General features: G+C 45.5%; 1 protein-coding gene across 2 annotated transcripts in view; it reads right to left on the bottom strand.

The window, feature by feature from the left end:
• The window catches only part of LARGE1 (LARGE xylosyl- and glucuronyltransferase 1), a 530062-nt gene that overhangs the window by 194768 nt on the left and 318730 nt on the right, over positions 1–16564 (bottom strand). For both annotated transcript variants that reach the window (XM_036902848.2, XM_036902849.2), the window contains exon 6: positions 12557–12728. In XM_036902848.2, coding sequence (XP_036758743.1) covers positions 12557–12728 — 172 coding nt within the window. The remainder of the gene's footprint in view (positions 1–12556; positions 12729–16564) is intronic.

Here is a 16564-nt window from a genome sequence, read left to right as displayed (position 1 = left end):
GAAAGGAGAGGAAGTCTGAACTACACACAACAGGAGCACAGGGTTGCTTCAGAAAGTTACTCAAAGGGCATAGGATTGGGGGTCTTCGAGGTAGACGCTGAGAAACAAGCTATAAAAAGTTCAGATTGTATTTCTTCTTTTGGGCTAGTCATCATCAACCACTTAAAACCACCACCACCACTACCACCTGACTGGTCCCACACATTTTCACGAGTAGTGGTGGGCCAGTAAGGAAGTGGTTCCCAACAGAGAAAGATTTGGCCTCTCAAGGGACATTTGGTGACACCTGGAGAACTTTTTGGGCTGTCCTAACTGGGGAGGTGGATGCCACTGGCATCTGGTGGGCAGAGGCTAGGGATGGTGCTAGACAACCTACAAAGTACAGGACAGCCCCCCACAATGGAGAATCATCTGGCTGCAAATGGCAAGAGAACCAAGGCGGAGAACCCCTGCATGAGAGCAATGGTTCTCGAATCACTGATGGTGCCTGGGCTGTTGCTGGGGGATGGGAGCGGGCCTTGGGCTTGTGCAATTCGGAAAGACCCTCAGGGACTCTGAGACCAAAAGCCCCCTGCACCCTAGAGCTAACCTACAAAGCTAACATGCAAAGCTCCTCTGGCCAAGATACCTGTAGAACAAATGAGGAAAAAAAAAACTGGCTTCTTTTCTAAACACCTGACTCTGAAGACGGGTTTTGTCCTTGTCCTATAAATTCATTCAACAGGTATTTGCTTCTTGCCTCTTTTCACTATCTGTTCAGCACCGTCTCTCACTGCCACCCCCACCGAGTCCCTCATGGCTTTATTTGGTCCCAACCCCTCCTGCACTCTCTTCCTTCTTTCAGAACGACCCAAGACAGTGCTATCCCCTCTCTGCATCCACAATGCTACCTTCACAAACAAAATCTCTTTGACTTGGACAGCTGATATCAATGAAATGTTAGAAAAACACGCCAGCCAAAGAATTCGCATTGATGGTAGGGCAACTGCTAACATCTTCCCAGAAGTATCTGAGATTTCCAAAGAAGGATTAATCAATTTCTAGTGGACCAAGCATCAGAGAGTATGGCTTGTGTGTCTAGTACCAAGCAGATGCTCACTAAATATTTACTGAATGTCTGAATAAGTGGAAAAGACTTCTGGGCAGGGAAGTTTCCTATAGTTTCAGGTTTAATCCTTAAGTTTGTCAATATCTTTTCCTGAAATTTTCCAAAATTATAAAATGTTTCTGTTCCATGACTCAATGTCCCTCGGTTTCCCTGGCCTCTATATCCACAACGTTTGTAAAGATTCGCTTCCAGGAAACTGGCCCTCGGTGTCCGTGATGGGAGTGCCCCAGGAGACGGCAACGTGTGAGACACGAGTGAGGCAGTTACCAAAAATTCAACAGCACAGATGAATCAGGATTCTGTGGTCATACAATGAAAGGCAATCAGAGAGCGGCCTGCTAAGACCCTGAAATCCTTCTCTTGTACTGATTCTAATCAGTCTCCTTATTCAGCTCACTCTCGTCTAGGCCAGAGTGCTACCCATCTCCCATCTCTCTACCACTCCTGCATAAAAGGAAAAGCTAGAGAAATACTACTAATAAAAATAATAACACCGTATTTTCTGGGTTTTAAGAGGCCACTGATTGTAGGATATATATAAAACATTTTCCAGGAGAAAAAGACTGTCTGTCAAGTTGCTTTTGTATGTCAGATCTCAGTTTCAGAAATGGTAAAATGTGAAAAACCCTGCCATTGAAGAACTGAGATAACATAACAAATACCTGGCAAAGTACTAGGTGAATTATTCATTTTGCTTCTGAAGTATTATTTCAATTGAGCCTGAGAAACTGAAGTGTAAATTGCAGGAAGGAGCCCGGCCTCAAACGGCAGGTGCAGGGCTGTCGCACTCCAAAGCCTGTTTACCCCACTGAGACATGCAGCCCGACTTGACTCTTTCTAATTAGGGTGTCATCCTGACTCTTTCTTACATGACCTTCCCCCCAGACTCCCTTCTCCATCTCAATCAAGGATGTTTGGGGAACTTTCCTTATTCATGGAAGACTAATACTGTCCCCTCTAGTGTGAAGAGCCCCCCTCCCAGCCTGGATCTTTTACCACTGTAGACAGCTGCCACATTGTGATGACAGTAAAATGACTCTAATATTAGCAGCAGTAGCTAAATGCTGATAGTACTAACTCGGCGTCAGGCTCTGAACTAGACCTTTATATGCATGATCTCAGTATACGATAATGCTGTGAGCATTGCCCCCATTTTGCCAGTAGGAAACAGGTTTACAGATTTGTAGCACCAGGGTCATGAAGATGGTAACAGGATGGGGAACAACCGAAAGGAAAGGCCCTGGCCTTTGCTGTCCCCTGACCCCCAGGGCCTGGGAGTGGATACTTGAGCTGGGTAAGGAAGAGAGGAAAGAAATACTTCATAGTCACTTATAGGAATCTAGCTTTCCTCCTCTTCCTTCTGAGCCTCAAAGAGTTTTCCCCCTTCACTTTGCAGAGAGCCTGGATCCCTGTGCATTTAGGAAAGCCACATGGTTGACAGAAGTCCTGACTGTCCAGGCAGGATCCTGGGGCTGTACTAGCATGGCTGCTCGGCCTACCCCATGAGCAGTCCCAGGACGTGGCTGCAACGCACTGGCAGTTTGAGGCAGGAGGTGACATCAACTGGGCACAAACAGGGCCTCCTGACACCTTTAGGGTGAGTTCAGTGATCCCTCCTCTGAGGAATTCTGCTCAGCATTTGTTCTGCTCCTCCTCCTTGCTAATCACAGCTTGCCGACGCACTCACCCAGCCTCTGCTTGTTGACTGCAGTGCGCCAACCCCCAGTTAGCCTTCCGTTAGACACAGCAAATCCAGCTGCTCTCCCTTCAGGACCAGGAGCCACAGATTAGCGCCCCTGGATTCTACACTGGGGCATACCTGTGATTCCAGAAAGGAAACTGTAATAACCGGGTGAGACTGTCTATTTTAACAACAGAAAGCTCTGTTTTCGCTCCATAAAGAAAACATCTAAAGATATCTTAAGCTGGGGCCTTTTCCTATGCGAGCCAGACCTGCTCATCCTATCTCTGCCCATCCCAAACTGGAATCTCATCACCCAGGGCTTTCCACTCCACTCTTCTGGCTCATCTCTAATCTGTGACCTTCACTTGCCTCCAAGGACAACATTCCACTATAGGCTACTGTCACATCTTGCTTGGACCTCAACAGTAGCCAACCTGCTACCTGCTGCCACAACTTTCTTTCAAGGTACTGCTTTCCCGCCTCATCCTTCAGATGACACAGTAGCCAAAGGGATCTTTCCAAATCTGAAAATCTTGAACATATGTGTCTGTACCCAAAACTCAGAACCACCTTTCAGTTACTTTCAGACAAAAAGCTGTCATTTATAAGACTCTTCATACTTTTCTTGCCTTATTTCCCATCCCACAAAACACCTAGAACCTTAGGCTTTATTTATTCACTTATTCAACAAGTATTTACTGAGCACCTGCTGTCTGTTTCAAGTGCTAGGAATGCATCAGGAATAAGACAAAGTCCTCTGCCCTTTGTCTTTATGTATTAGCAGGAAAGATACAATAGCCAGGTAAAGCCAGGGGCATCCTGGGTACCCAAATCTGTGCTTGTGTGTATGTGTAGGGGGTACAGAGCAACCACCTTGACAAGTAGCTACAAACAAAATTAAAAGCTGATGGGTGCTATAAAACACAGGAAAAGAGCAGGGTGAGAGGGATGGGGTAGGATCTCAGGTTGCAGGAAAATCCCACCGAGAAGCTGAGATGTGAGCAAAGACTTTTGGGGAGTTATGGCTGCAAGACAGGGAGAGATCTGGGGGTCAAGCATTCCTGGCAGAGGGACATTAGAGCAAAGGACCAAACGCAGGAGCCCGGCAGGTCTGTTTGAGAAGATGCAAAGTCCCTCTCAGTGTGTGCGTCTGCACCACTCCTTCCCTGAACCTCAGGCCTTTACCTGGACCCAAAACCAGTTGGCATTCCCTTCAAGAGGCCACGTGGCTAATGCTTCCATGCCGCCTCGCTTCAGAAGCCTTCCTGACCCTCCCACCTGCCTGACCAGGACTGCTTTCCCTACAATGTGATTCTACTGCACCCTGAATCCTGTCTTTCAAGGTACTTCCTACACTTTCATGTAACTGTGTGTTCAGTTGCCTCTAGAATCTAGTGGTTGTGAACGTGGGCTCTGGGGTCAGCCTGGCTTCCATCCAGGCTCTGCTAGTGACTCACTATATGATCTCAGGCAAGACACTTAGACTTTTATGAGGGATAATGAGGTAGCTTGGTAACTGCCACATGGAAAGCATTTAACAGACTGGGTCTGTCTTATTTGTGATTTTATCTCTGAGGCCTAGGACAGGCTGAGGGGCTCAAAACATAACAAACTCAAGAAAGAATGAGCAACTGAACGAATGGGTGCTGAAGGCAGAGGTGGCAGGGGGTGCAGGAGGCCTAGGAAGGCAGGCAGGCTTCTGCTCCCCTAACTTCCAGGAATTTCAGGTTGAAGAACAGGAGAAACCAAAGATGCAGAAGGAAAGGAAGGGAATTATCATTTATTAAATACCATGCAAGGCAGAGCCACGTCCTGACCTCACCACCAAGGTAAGGTCTAGGACTGTATTACTGGACCATTTCCCCACTTTCATGGAACACCACGAAAGAGGCTCAGGGAAATTAAAGAATTTTTTCTGGTCTGGTTAGAGAAGGCAGATCCACCTCAAAGTTAACCTGAAAACTAATTAAAACCACTTCCCTAATTTTTTTCAGGAATGAAGTTCTGATGTGCCTTGGATGGTGAGCATCTCAGCTTATCAAGTGGTGCTTAAGCACCAGGAGCATCTAAGGAGAGATTCGGAGTGAGAGTTCCTGGATTCTGAGTGGAAGCCGGTGTGGACAACAGATGTCAGCATGTGCTGGCAGCACACAGGAGCGGAGGGAGGGGGAAGGAATGTCAGAGGCCACAGGAATTTTCCATGTGGAAAATTAACAAGGAACTAAAAGTTATAAAAACAATAAAAATCAGTGGCCAAGAAGGAATGCTATGAAAACCAGGAGTGAGTAGAACGTAAAACCAGTGGTATAAATGAGAAGGAAATGCCCCAGCCTTTGAGCAGAACCATGTGATTAATGACAAAGACCACAGACCCAGCCTCGGTCTCTCCCAGCAGAATTCCAGCACCTTCTGAACAACAGTGAATTACACACACAGATACTGCCTGTTGGAGACATAGTAAAGCACTTTGAGACTGTATCTTTCACAATTTCTGTTTTTCTTCTCTTCCAGTTTAGGAAGTGACAGGAACAGGTATAAGTTGAGTAACTAACTGTCCACAGCACACCGTGGGAGAGGCCCGCACCAGGCTGGCGGAGGTGGGCAGGCTTTAATCAGGGACACCTGAGTGGCCAAGGTTATGTGATCGTCCTGAGTTTTGGGGGCTCCCGGGTTATGTGGTCACCCCAAATGAAAAGGGGCAAATGAGAGAGGAACACACTTAGACACAGCAAAGAGGAAGGAAAGGAGGAGAGAACTCCAGGGCCTGAGCATCTGCTGGGTGCCCAGATCAGCGAGTCACCTCCCCAAACCTCACACCACCGTGAGATGTCAGTGTCTGCATTCTATAGGTACAGGAGTGAGGTGAAGAGGTCAAATGAACATCCCACGACCATCCCGCTGATGAGTGGACCAGCAGGGATTTGAAACTTGGCAAACTTGGTGTCTTACTTTGCAAGACTTTTCCAACTCCACCAGTTCATTGAGAGAGAGAGATGGAGAGAAGAGGAGAGGAGGAAAGGGGAGGGGCAGGCCGTGGGTAAGAAAGACGAGACCTGAAGAAATGCGGGAGTGTTTGAAAGCGATTTCAAGGCAAAAGTCAGGATAATCACAGAAGGTCTACACATGCCTTTTCAAAAGCATTATTTTCCATGTTCTTCATATTCAGCTTTTTCTACATTCCTATATACTTACAGCCAGCCCAGGCCTGATGGCTTTGTAACAAAGTCGCAAGGTAGTGGAGCTCTGGCGGGAGTCCTTAGAGAAAATGGAATATGGGGAGAATAACGCATGTTTATCTGGTCCATTTCTCACAACCACCTCGTTGGCATTGTTCCTAGTTCACTTGGGCCCAGAGAAGTCAGGTAACCTGCCCTTAGTCACAGAGTCACTGGGGCTCACAGCTACTGTAAAGATAGTGTTCAGGGGAGTCACAAGGTGGGCCAGAATTCTAGAGGCCAAGGTTTTATTTCTCAAATCCTGGGAAAACTATACTTTCCTATGCCTCTGATTCTGTGGCCTCCATGCCTCTGTTCTCTGAACGCCCATATCACCTTGGCCTGCCCTCTACAACTGCTTCATAGGGTCACCTAGAGTAATGTCACATATTTAATGCAGGTCTCTCCAAGGAGATTCAAGTTCCACCACCTCCTCCTCTATGAATGTGGAGTGCAGGGTAAAGAGAATTGGATTTAAAAAGACAAGAAGTAACAAATGGTGGTGAGGATGTGGAGAAATGGGAACCCTCCTACACTGTTGGCGGGAATGTACATTGGTGCAACTGCTGTAAAAAGCAGCATGGAAATTCCTCAAAAAACTAAAAATAGAATTACCATTTGATCCAGTAATTCCACCTTTAGCAATTTACCCAAAGAAAACGAAATCCAATTAGAAAAGATATTTGTCCCCCTATGTTTATCACCTTACTATTTGCAACAGCCAAGATATGGAAGCAACCTAAGTATCCATCAACAGATGAATGGATAAAGAAGAGGTGGGACATATGCACAATGGAATATTATTCAGCCATAAAAGGAAACGAAATCCTGCCATTTGAAACAACATGGGTGGATCTAGAGAATATTATGTTCAGTAAAATAAACCAGGCAGAGAAAGACAAATACCATATGATTTCACTTATTTGTGGAATATAAAAACAAAGCAAAACAGCAGTAGACACTGAGAAATGACTAGTGGTTACCGAGAGAGGGGTTGGGGTAAGGGGAGAGGGGGAAGGGGATAAAGGGGCACAGTAATTCCCAATCACAATATAAGTTGGTCACAGGGATGGTAGTGCAGCATGGAAAATATAGTCAATGATTCTGTAACATCTTTCTATATTGATACATAGTAACCACACGAGAGGGGGTATTTAATAATATGGGTAAGTGTTGAACCACTATGTTGTACATTTGAAACCAACATAACAGTTAAAAAAAAATAAAAAGAGTATTGGATTTAGGGTTGGGCTATCTGAGTTCAGATCCCGGTTCTACAACATGAAGAGTTGAGGCTCTGGGAAGCTACTTTGCCCCTTTAAGCATCAGTTCCTAAATCTGTGAAATAGGAACATGAACAGTAACTACTTCCATGGGAGTGTTGTGAGGATTGAATGAGGTTAAGCACAAAGAGCTACCAGAGGGCTGGCACAGAGTAGTGCTTAAAAATGACAGTTGTCATCAGTCCACACAGTCTGTTAGGCTCTTTAAAAATACCCACCGGGCTGACACACCTGCCCGTACCATGGTGCTATGGGGGTGAGCAGGGCAATAATGCCCACCGGTCCTTGACAGTTTGGCCATACCTGTTTTGGGGCAAGAACTTGACACTATGGCAGTACAGTCTTCTTCATGGGAAGCCATTTGATCTGAAGAATAAAAATTCTATCCTGAATGTTCACCATGGCTTTCTTCTAAGGGCTTCAACTATGGGTGTGCATTTATTTTGGTGCCTTTATAACAGTTTCCCCCTATCGCTAAAATCAGATGTTATTTCCAAATTCCTGTGCCTTATTATGGCAATCGGGGGTTGTGGGTGACTAGTGATCAGTGATGACCTCTGAACTGAGAGGCAGATCCCACCTCCCAGGTCGGTGGGCATCCCCGCTTGACCCCATGAGGAAGCCTGGAGAGGAGGCCGGGACAGCAGGAAGAGCAAAGACTCCAAAGCCACATGGTCTGGGGCTCAGCTCTGCTGCGCAGCGGCTCTGTGAGCATGGAAAGTTAATTGACCTCTCTTGGGCTCAGTTATTTTGTTTTACAAATATGCAAAGCTTCTAACTCAGTGCCCAGAACCGTAGTACTTAAGAAATAGTATTTCCCTTTACTTTATAAACACCCATTCATCTGCCTCCTCCTCACCAGCTCCATGTGGATGTCCAGTGAGGCATTTCAAATTTAAAAGGCCCCCAACCAAACTCCTGGTCTTCCCCAGAACCTGCTCTTCTTTCATGTCAGCCCTCCAGCAGCCCGGGATGTCCTCCGCTCTGACCTCTCTCACACCCCACATCCAATCAGCAGAACACCCTGGCAGCCTGACCTTCAACATGTACCCCTACCACAAAGTCTTTCACTTCCACTCGGGTCTGAGCCAACGTGTCTCCCCTGGGTGATTCCAACAGTCTCCTAAATGGTTCCCTTGCTTCCTCTTATTCTCAAAAGGGCGGTTAGGATGACGCATTAAAAACACAGAAGATGGACAGTGGCTTCCCATATCAGTGAAGGGAAGGCCACAGCCCCTACTGCCCTACAAATGAGGCCCCAGGGATCTGACCTCACCAGCACCCACCCCTCTCCTGGGTTCATTCTGCTCCCACTCCACCTATTCCTCAAACAAGCCAGGCCACATCACTTCTGAAACTTCACACATACTGTTCCTTATGCCTAAGCACTGTTCCACTCTTCCCCTAGATAGCTGGAATGCTTCAGGTTACACTTAAGCATTCACCTTTCTTGTAAGACCTTCCATCACCACCATACTTGAATATTAAAACAATGTGCATGTGCACACACACAGGTATTTCTTGTCTCTTTTCTCTAATTTCTTCTGGAAACACTAATTACCAGCTACTATACTATGTATTTCACTTGTTTATTGTCTCCTGTCACTCAAATACACACTCATATGCATAGGGATTGGTTTTCTTTTGTTCTTAGAACATTCCCAACAGTCAGGAAACTACTGTCAATTAGCAAGCTCAGTCAATATGAGCGAATGGGTGATGCCTTGAATGGCACACCTGATTCTTTCTGCTAAGAATTAGTTGCTCTGAAAATCCTCCGGCAGTTGGAGCAGGCTTGATAAGGGTACACACTGCCAGTGTGGGAAGAGGCACTGGCCCCGTAGGTGACGTGGAACCTCAGGGAGCACGTGGACACCCCCAAGAGGCACACAAAGCTGCTCCTGGCGGGGGCAGAGATGGGGCTAAACCCTTATGAAAAGGTTTCTTACTAGGTTCTTCCTGTAGTGAACTTTAGAAAGGGGGATTTTGAGACACCATTAAGGAGTCAAGTGTATGTGTGATCTGAACACTAGAGCCACCACAGCCCAGAGAACTAGCTGCTCTAAAACAGAAAAATTAACAAGGCCAAATGGCATCAAGGGCCCACAAATGTCGAACTGAATGGTGTCAACTGCAATCCCTTTTACGAGAGGGGACTCTCCCTCTGGATTAAGCATTCCATGGTTGTGGGTGTGTTCTAGGAGGCTTTCCTCCTATTCCATGACCTGGCTCCTAATCATTCCAGTTTAGAAAAAAAAAATTACCCCCATCCGACAAAAACCAAAAAACAAAAAAAGAACCTATACAAAAAGAGTACCATATGGAGAAGCGAAGAGCTTACTTTTTTTCTTTCACCTTCTGTATTTTCCCAGAAAAGTTAGGGCAGGCATGGAAAAACCTCAGGTATTTTTATACTCTTTTACTGGTGAGAGAAAAAAATATAATGCAATCTGTCTTGTTTGTGAGCTCCTTGAAGGTAGGTGCCATGTTCTCGACAGGTTTAGATTACAGCAGCCTCTAATATATTCCTCTGCACAGCAGGGGCCTAACAAATGCTAGAAATAAACCAATAAATGAATGAACAGAAAAAATGCAGCCTATTAACTCAGCCCTTGCAGTCACATTCTCCCTGCCCTGACCTTGGCCCATACTCTCTGCTCTGCCCCAGGAACTGCCTTGAATCTCAGCATTCTCCAAATGCAAATCTTGGGCCAGCTGTGGAAATGGCCAGAGCCTTGGAAACTTCCCCTTCCACCGGTGGTACTGGGGATTCAGCAGCATGATTACACTCCACTGTTATTGTCTACAGAACCCCACTAGCACCATGGCTGGTCCCATCTGGGACAGACGCAGTGCGATTTCCTAGCCACGATGCTACAATTAGTGACCACCTGTTCCAGGGATGTTGCTGAGCTACACTTATTCCAGGGAGACTTGCAGCTCTAATGCATACTGCAGGCTGAGTTTCCGAGGAAGAAGACCCTGGTATGGAAGGTAGCGAGCAGGAGGCTAATTTAGGAAGAGCTTTTGGGAATAGCATCTGTGAAAGCAAAGAGAAGGAAAAGCAGGACTGGGCAGAGGGAGAAACCTAGCTGTGAGGCAGTCTGCAGGGAGCACTCCAACTGATCTTGCAAGATACCACGTCCATCAGTCACTCCGTGATGTGGAGTGCTCCAGGAAGGGGGTGTGGCTGGAGGCCCAAGAGCTGAGGATCACCTGCAGGCAGAGCTCCCAGCCGCTGACGAGAAGCCCCTTATGCCCAAAGGAATATCCATGTGCGCACCACCACTCCTGTCTGGCTGGACAGGGCACGGGGATCAGCCCCGTGTGATGCTGGCCCTGAGGTCTTCTCTGACCCCCTTCAGGAGAGGTGATACTCACTCCCCTTCATGGCTCATTTCCATATTCCCAGAGCCCAGTGCACCACCTGATGCACAGTAGGGATGCAATAGATGTATCACTGAATACTGGACATCTGCACAAAAATATGAATATAATACCATGTGATCATTAAAAAACTTCTCCTGAGTTCAATGTGGTCAGAAAAACAAATAGAAATGACAAGGGGGGACTTGAAAAGAGACTCACATGAAAGTCAGCACACATGTGTATTCGAGTCTTAACTCTGGGCCAAACCCTGCATCCTGTCAGGCTTCAGGTTTTTTGTGTGTGAAATAAAAGGACAGATCCAAATCCAAGCATTCTATGAAGGAGGGATTAGACAGCTGGGACAGACTCAGTTTCAACAGTTCTGCTAAATGTCTTTATCAGTGCCACTATTGACACGGGGATGTAATGTAAGTTTGGTCCTAACAAAGGAAAGAATCTGAGGGCCAGAGTATCTCCTCCATGATATGTTGAGGACTTTTTTCAATCAGCCCAGAGCTAAGAGGCCACCAGAAAGAAGCTGGCAGACTGGAGTGGGTGAGTGTAGATAAAGTGAAGGTTCCTAAGGCCAGAATTCTCACCTGGCCCTGGTCACTACACACATGTGGGCAATATGTTATTGACCCTATATAAAGAGCTCCGCCCGGTGCTCTGGGCAACACAGTGGCACAGCTGCAAGGCTGGAGAGCAGAGAAGAGACTGGAGCGGTGGCAGCACCAAGGACAGAGACTCAGACGGCTGCCTGGGCCAGAGAGGCCCGGAGGCAGAGACGGGCTTGCTGCACGCAGACTCGCTCTGAGTGGATGGGATTCTAGTGAAGGTGTAAACCCTTCCAGCCCAAGAACATTCCATTGTCATTTCTTTGGTCTCACTGAATCCATAGTGCACTTGCCCAGGGCTGAAACCCATTGGCAAGACAGCGAGGGACTGACTGTTCTGTCCAGGAATGGGAATAGAAACCAACTGGAGTATCCTGATTTATGAAAATGCTGTGATTTAAAATCACTTAAGTAGTATCTCACCTTTCTAGGATAAGGAGCTATACAGAAGAGGCAAGAGAGGTTTTAAATACAGAATGTATTTATAACACAGAAGCCAGAATGCAATGGAAAAAAGCAAGCTAAGAATTAAAGAAAAAAAATCTCACTAACTTTCTCTCTCATTGTATTTGTCTAATATAGAGAAGAATTTTAAAGATCATGCAATTTTAAGGAAGACATCATGGAGACGGGGATTAAAACAATAGAGCAAGACTTGTGCTAACCTGTCGTGTGTCTCATGTATCCACTCCGGAGTTAAGTCTACCTATTGGGCTCACAATTTCCCCACCAGCTACTCTCACATTGACCAGAGCTACAATAATAGCTCAGAAGGAACATCTATAAAGCCAAACTTATACACCTCCTTAAAATGATAAACCACAACTTAATGAAAGCAAGAGCCATGAGGCCATTTTCCAGCACTCCACAATCAATACCCATTGCCAGCACCTCACAGGCTTTCTCAGCCATCAGTGTATCATCCGATCAAAGAGAAAAACCAATAAATGCAAATGCATGTCTCTGCTCAGGTAAGTCAACATTCAATTACCTGCATGCAAAACGTACCCTTTTGATACTTATCTCTTACAAAGCACCCCAAGTTGGGTTCTTCCCGTGAACACAGACTCTTCATTTACTAAAGAAATGCAAAATCCCAGCTTTACTCGAACATGTTTCAAATGCCAGTGGAGCTGATACTCAAGTATATGTGCAATTCCTTATTCATTTCATTAGCATGACCTCATTAAGAGCTGACCTCACATAAAAAAAAAATACAAGCATTGTTTTCAGCATGCCAACCCCTTCAAAGGTAACAGGAAAAAGCAGGCTACAATTACCTTTGAACTTGTGGAACACAGCCCACAGCTCTGCAATGTCAGTCGCAAAGGTGATGTCTGTGTCAAGGACAATGACCCTCTCCAGGTTGGCAGGAAGAGTCTTGGTCAGGACGAGCTTCATCAGACCATAAATCCCAGAGTAATGTTTGTTGGGGATCCAGGAAACTTCAGACTAGACAAGGCAGGGAGTAAGAGAAGGGAGAAAAACAACCATCACTACATTTAATTTTTTTTGCAAAAACATTCTAAATAATGCCTGCTACATAAAAGTATCTTTAAAAAATTATTGAGTAAGTGAATAAGTATTTTCTTAAAAATATGTCCATGTAATTCACAGTTTGGCATTGTCAAGTTTTTTTGGAAGAAAAAGTATCTCAATCAAGGGAGAGGGAAAGCAATGTTGTGAAGTAACTGTTACATGCAAACTCTATGCTCAGATTTCTTTAAAGTAAGATTTTTGGTGGTATAGAAGCTATATAGGCTCATTGGAGAAAATAAGAATAAGAATATGCACAAAAGTACCAAAATTTTATCATACTTATGTACTTTTTGCAAATAGAACCTTACGGTTCGTAGGTAGTCGTATTTCTTTAAATCATATTTTACTTCTGTGTCACTGAAGATTACTACTTACTAGTACTGTTAAAGCCTACCCTTATCTATTTTTTCAAGCTGTAATTGAACCAGTCAGTGTTCCTACCTTTTCCTGGTTCTCAGATAAACACACAAGAAAGACCTGGTCATAATCTATGCAACCCCCTCCCCTGGTGAGCAGGAGAACACACATCATGGGTAGCAATGAACAACCCAGGCAGGGCTATCTCTGAAGCTCTCCCATAACAGAACAGAACAAGTCACACATCTCGGTACCACGTGGCACCCAAAGGCAAGGCTGAAACTACTACATAACACGAGTGTGATGAAGGCTTTCAAAGGCATAGATCATATATGAGGAAGGTCACTCTGGGTTGGGCCCTGTCCTAGCTGCTGTGGAGCATCTCCATGAGAGTCAAAGCTCACTTATTTTCAGGAAGTTCACACTCGCAATGGACCTCGTCAATGGAAAATGTTGTGCCTTATCAAGATTCCAAAAAACATTCCTCCCTTTTGCCCTCATCATTTCATTTTGAGTACAACGTTCTTTAAAAAAAATTTAGTCATATTTAAAAATGAGAAAACAGAGTGTGACACCCAAAGATGTTCATATCCACGTTATCAAAAGAAACAGAAACCATCCAAATGCCCCAAAGTTGAACAGTTAATTAAAACATTAAAAAAAAAATTTAGTAGCATTCTATATAATGGCTAAGAACAATCTAGATTAAGACATACGAAAAAGAAACTTGCATATGATACCAAAAGAAAAAAAAACAAGCAAGTTTTAAAATGGCTTTTGTTTAATAACCACTATGCATAATCTAACAACAGGAAAATACACCATCCTGATTTATGCAGACAAAGAAAAAACTGAAGCATGGCATCAAATTACTAACATATATATATATATATATATGTATATTTAACTATTCTTTTCAACTTTTTAAAATGAGCAACTACTAATATCATAAAGAAAAATCAAAGCATTACATTCTTTTTAACCATATAAAGACCTGGCAATGGCAGGAACGGGAACACAGAAGTTGTGTCAGGAAAGCTAGAGAAAGAACTGTCTGTGACAACTGCTATGACCTATTCCCTCTCTCAAACCCTTGCCCTGTTATGCTTTCATCTCCATTTCATCTGAAAATATCCTTTTAGCTACCCCTTATCATCAATTTTGCCATACTCTTTTGTGTGAGTGCGATTCTGACCAGAAAAGAAAAAAACCACATAAACAGACTGCATTATTCACCAGGTGTCAGCCTCAAGGAACAAAACCTTCAGCCCTGTGTCTGTTGTCCCCTGTCACCTGGACAGCATCGAGTGGGGGACGAAGAGACAAAGTTAAAATCTGGACTCCAGTCCCATACAAGGTTTTGATTTCTCTAAACCTCAGTTTCTTTAACTGTTAAGATGGAGATGCTGCTGGCATCGCACGATTGATGTAAAAGTTAAAGGAGATTAAAAGGACTCAAGTGCTTCGTAAGTCAAAGACCCTTAGCAAATACAAGCTCCCATTCTTCTTCCTGATTTGCCCCCCTCATCTCAAGTATTTAGACAGCTTTGCTATGTCACTGCTTCCTACTGGAGGTGGGGGTCTCCAGGGCAGCATCAAACCTCGACTCTGGCGTCACGTAATCCACACATCAGCTTGGACAAGCTCGCTCAGCCTTTTTGAGCTTCTGCCCTTTATAAAGGGCAGTTCAGCATGTGGGTGGAAACAGCACTCTCAACCTGAGTAGTCTAAAGAAAATGTAATAACAAAAGGACTGTTTAACCCAAGTGTATGCAGAATTTAGGGGCTAACAAGGAATTGTGCAGCACCCCGGAGTGGGGGCCATTACCCCTAAAGGCCTGAAGGACCAATGGCAGCAGCTGCTGGAATCCAGAGAGGGTGGCCTCATGAATAAGCCACCTGGAAGGAGCAGTGCCCTTCAGTAGAGGGACATGGCCTACCCGTGGCAAGCCCACAGGATGGAACAGGGTGAGAGATCTCAGCCCCGTCCCCTCCCACCCTCTGATCTCCTGCTAGGGAGCCCCTGTGGACTAACCCAAATGGAAGCCAGAGGGAAAGCAAGCCCTATGCATCAGCCCCACAGGCACAAAGTGAAGGGCAGGAGAAGATCTGGAAGGACAAACCTCACAGCACCAGCACCATCATTAAGTTCAATGAGTAATGGCAAGATCAAAGCACAATGATATACACCGTAGATGCAAACTGCACATCTTGGGTGGGGGGGTGGCAGTGGATGAAAGGATGGATGGACAAAAAGAAGGACGGGTGACACAGAAGGTGAGTGACTTGTGTACAAGCCCACAGCAAGCAAGATACAGAGCTAGAGTGCGAATCTGCCAGGGGAAGGTTTGCGTTCTTTCCCCAAACCACACGTCCTTCCTTGGGAGTTGGCTTCTTGGCTAGCCATCATCTTAAGATCAGAGAGGCCCGAGGACTTTGGGGGTAATTCTCTCCATTGGGTTTTATAAAACTCTTCCCTGGGAAAGCCCAGCCTGTAGAACTCAGCTCAGTTTCATCCTCCCCAGAGAATTCCCCCAAACTGAAGCTTGGCAATCCGCGGCCCAGGCTGCAGAGCCGCGCAATTTAATCAGACCTCTGATTAACTTATCCATCTATTTTGGTTACCATCAAAGCAGGAGAGCTTGGTGAAGGCTGAACACCACAGTGTTGGGTTAAGCCGTCTAATTAGATCGCTTCAACTCCCGGCTTTGTTTTTTACACACATGCGAGGCACTCAGATGCACCGCAGAACAGTAGGACTACAGGAATAAATTAATCTCAACATGAGCCCAGGCATGAATGTCGCCCCAAGTCCCCAACTTAATACATAATCAATTAAGTCAGAGTGTTCAATTAGAGGTAAAGGAAGCATTCAGATGAGTTTATATTCAGAAAGAAAACCAAGGAATCTATAGGGGGAAAGAACGTGCGGTAAGAAGAGACATTCATTATAAATGGCTCATTCTCTTAGAAGTAGCGTATAACCACCCCCCACCCCTCATCTAAATCCTGCTCTTCCTTCAAGACTCAACACAGAAGGCACCGCCCCCCTGCGTTACCTCTGGGCTGCCCCAGGTTGGAAGAAGGCTCCCAGAGCTGCCCCCCTCCCTCCAGCACAGCGCACCATCACACTGGGTCTGATTTTCCGTATCTCTCTCCTGCTGTGGGCTGGAACACTTTGAAGCAGGGACGACATCATTTTTACTGTGACAATTTTACTGTGGTCATTACTCAAAAGAAGTCTGATGAAGGTGCACGACCCCAGAACTAGCCAGGCCTGGGTTCAAATCCTATCACTGACCCGTTCCTCAACGAGGAGCAGAAGCATACACCGTAATCACTGAAGTCCAGAGCCAGCACAGTGCCAAGGAAGAGGCACGACTTGTTGAGAC

The sequence above is a fragment of the Manis pentadactyla genome, chromosome 10 (assembly GCF_030020395.1).
Source record: "Manis pentadactyla isolate mManPen7 chromosome 10, mManPen7.hap1, whole genome shotgun sequence".
Classification (NCBI taxonomy): domain Eukaryota; kingdom Metazoa; phylum Chordata; class Mammalia; order Pholidota; family Manidae; genus Manis; species Manis pentadactyla.
The sequence above is the reverse complement of the archived record's forward strand: the minus strand, read 5'-3'. Positions and strand labels throughout refer to the sequence as shown.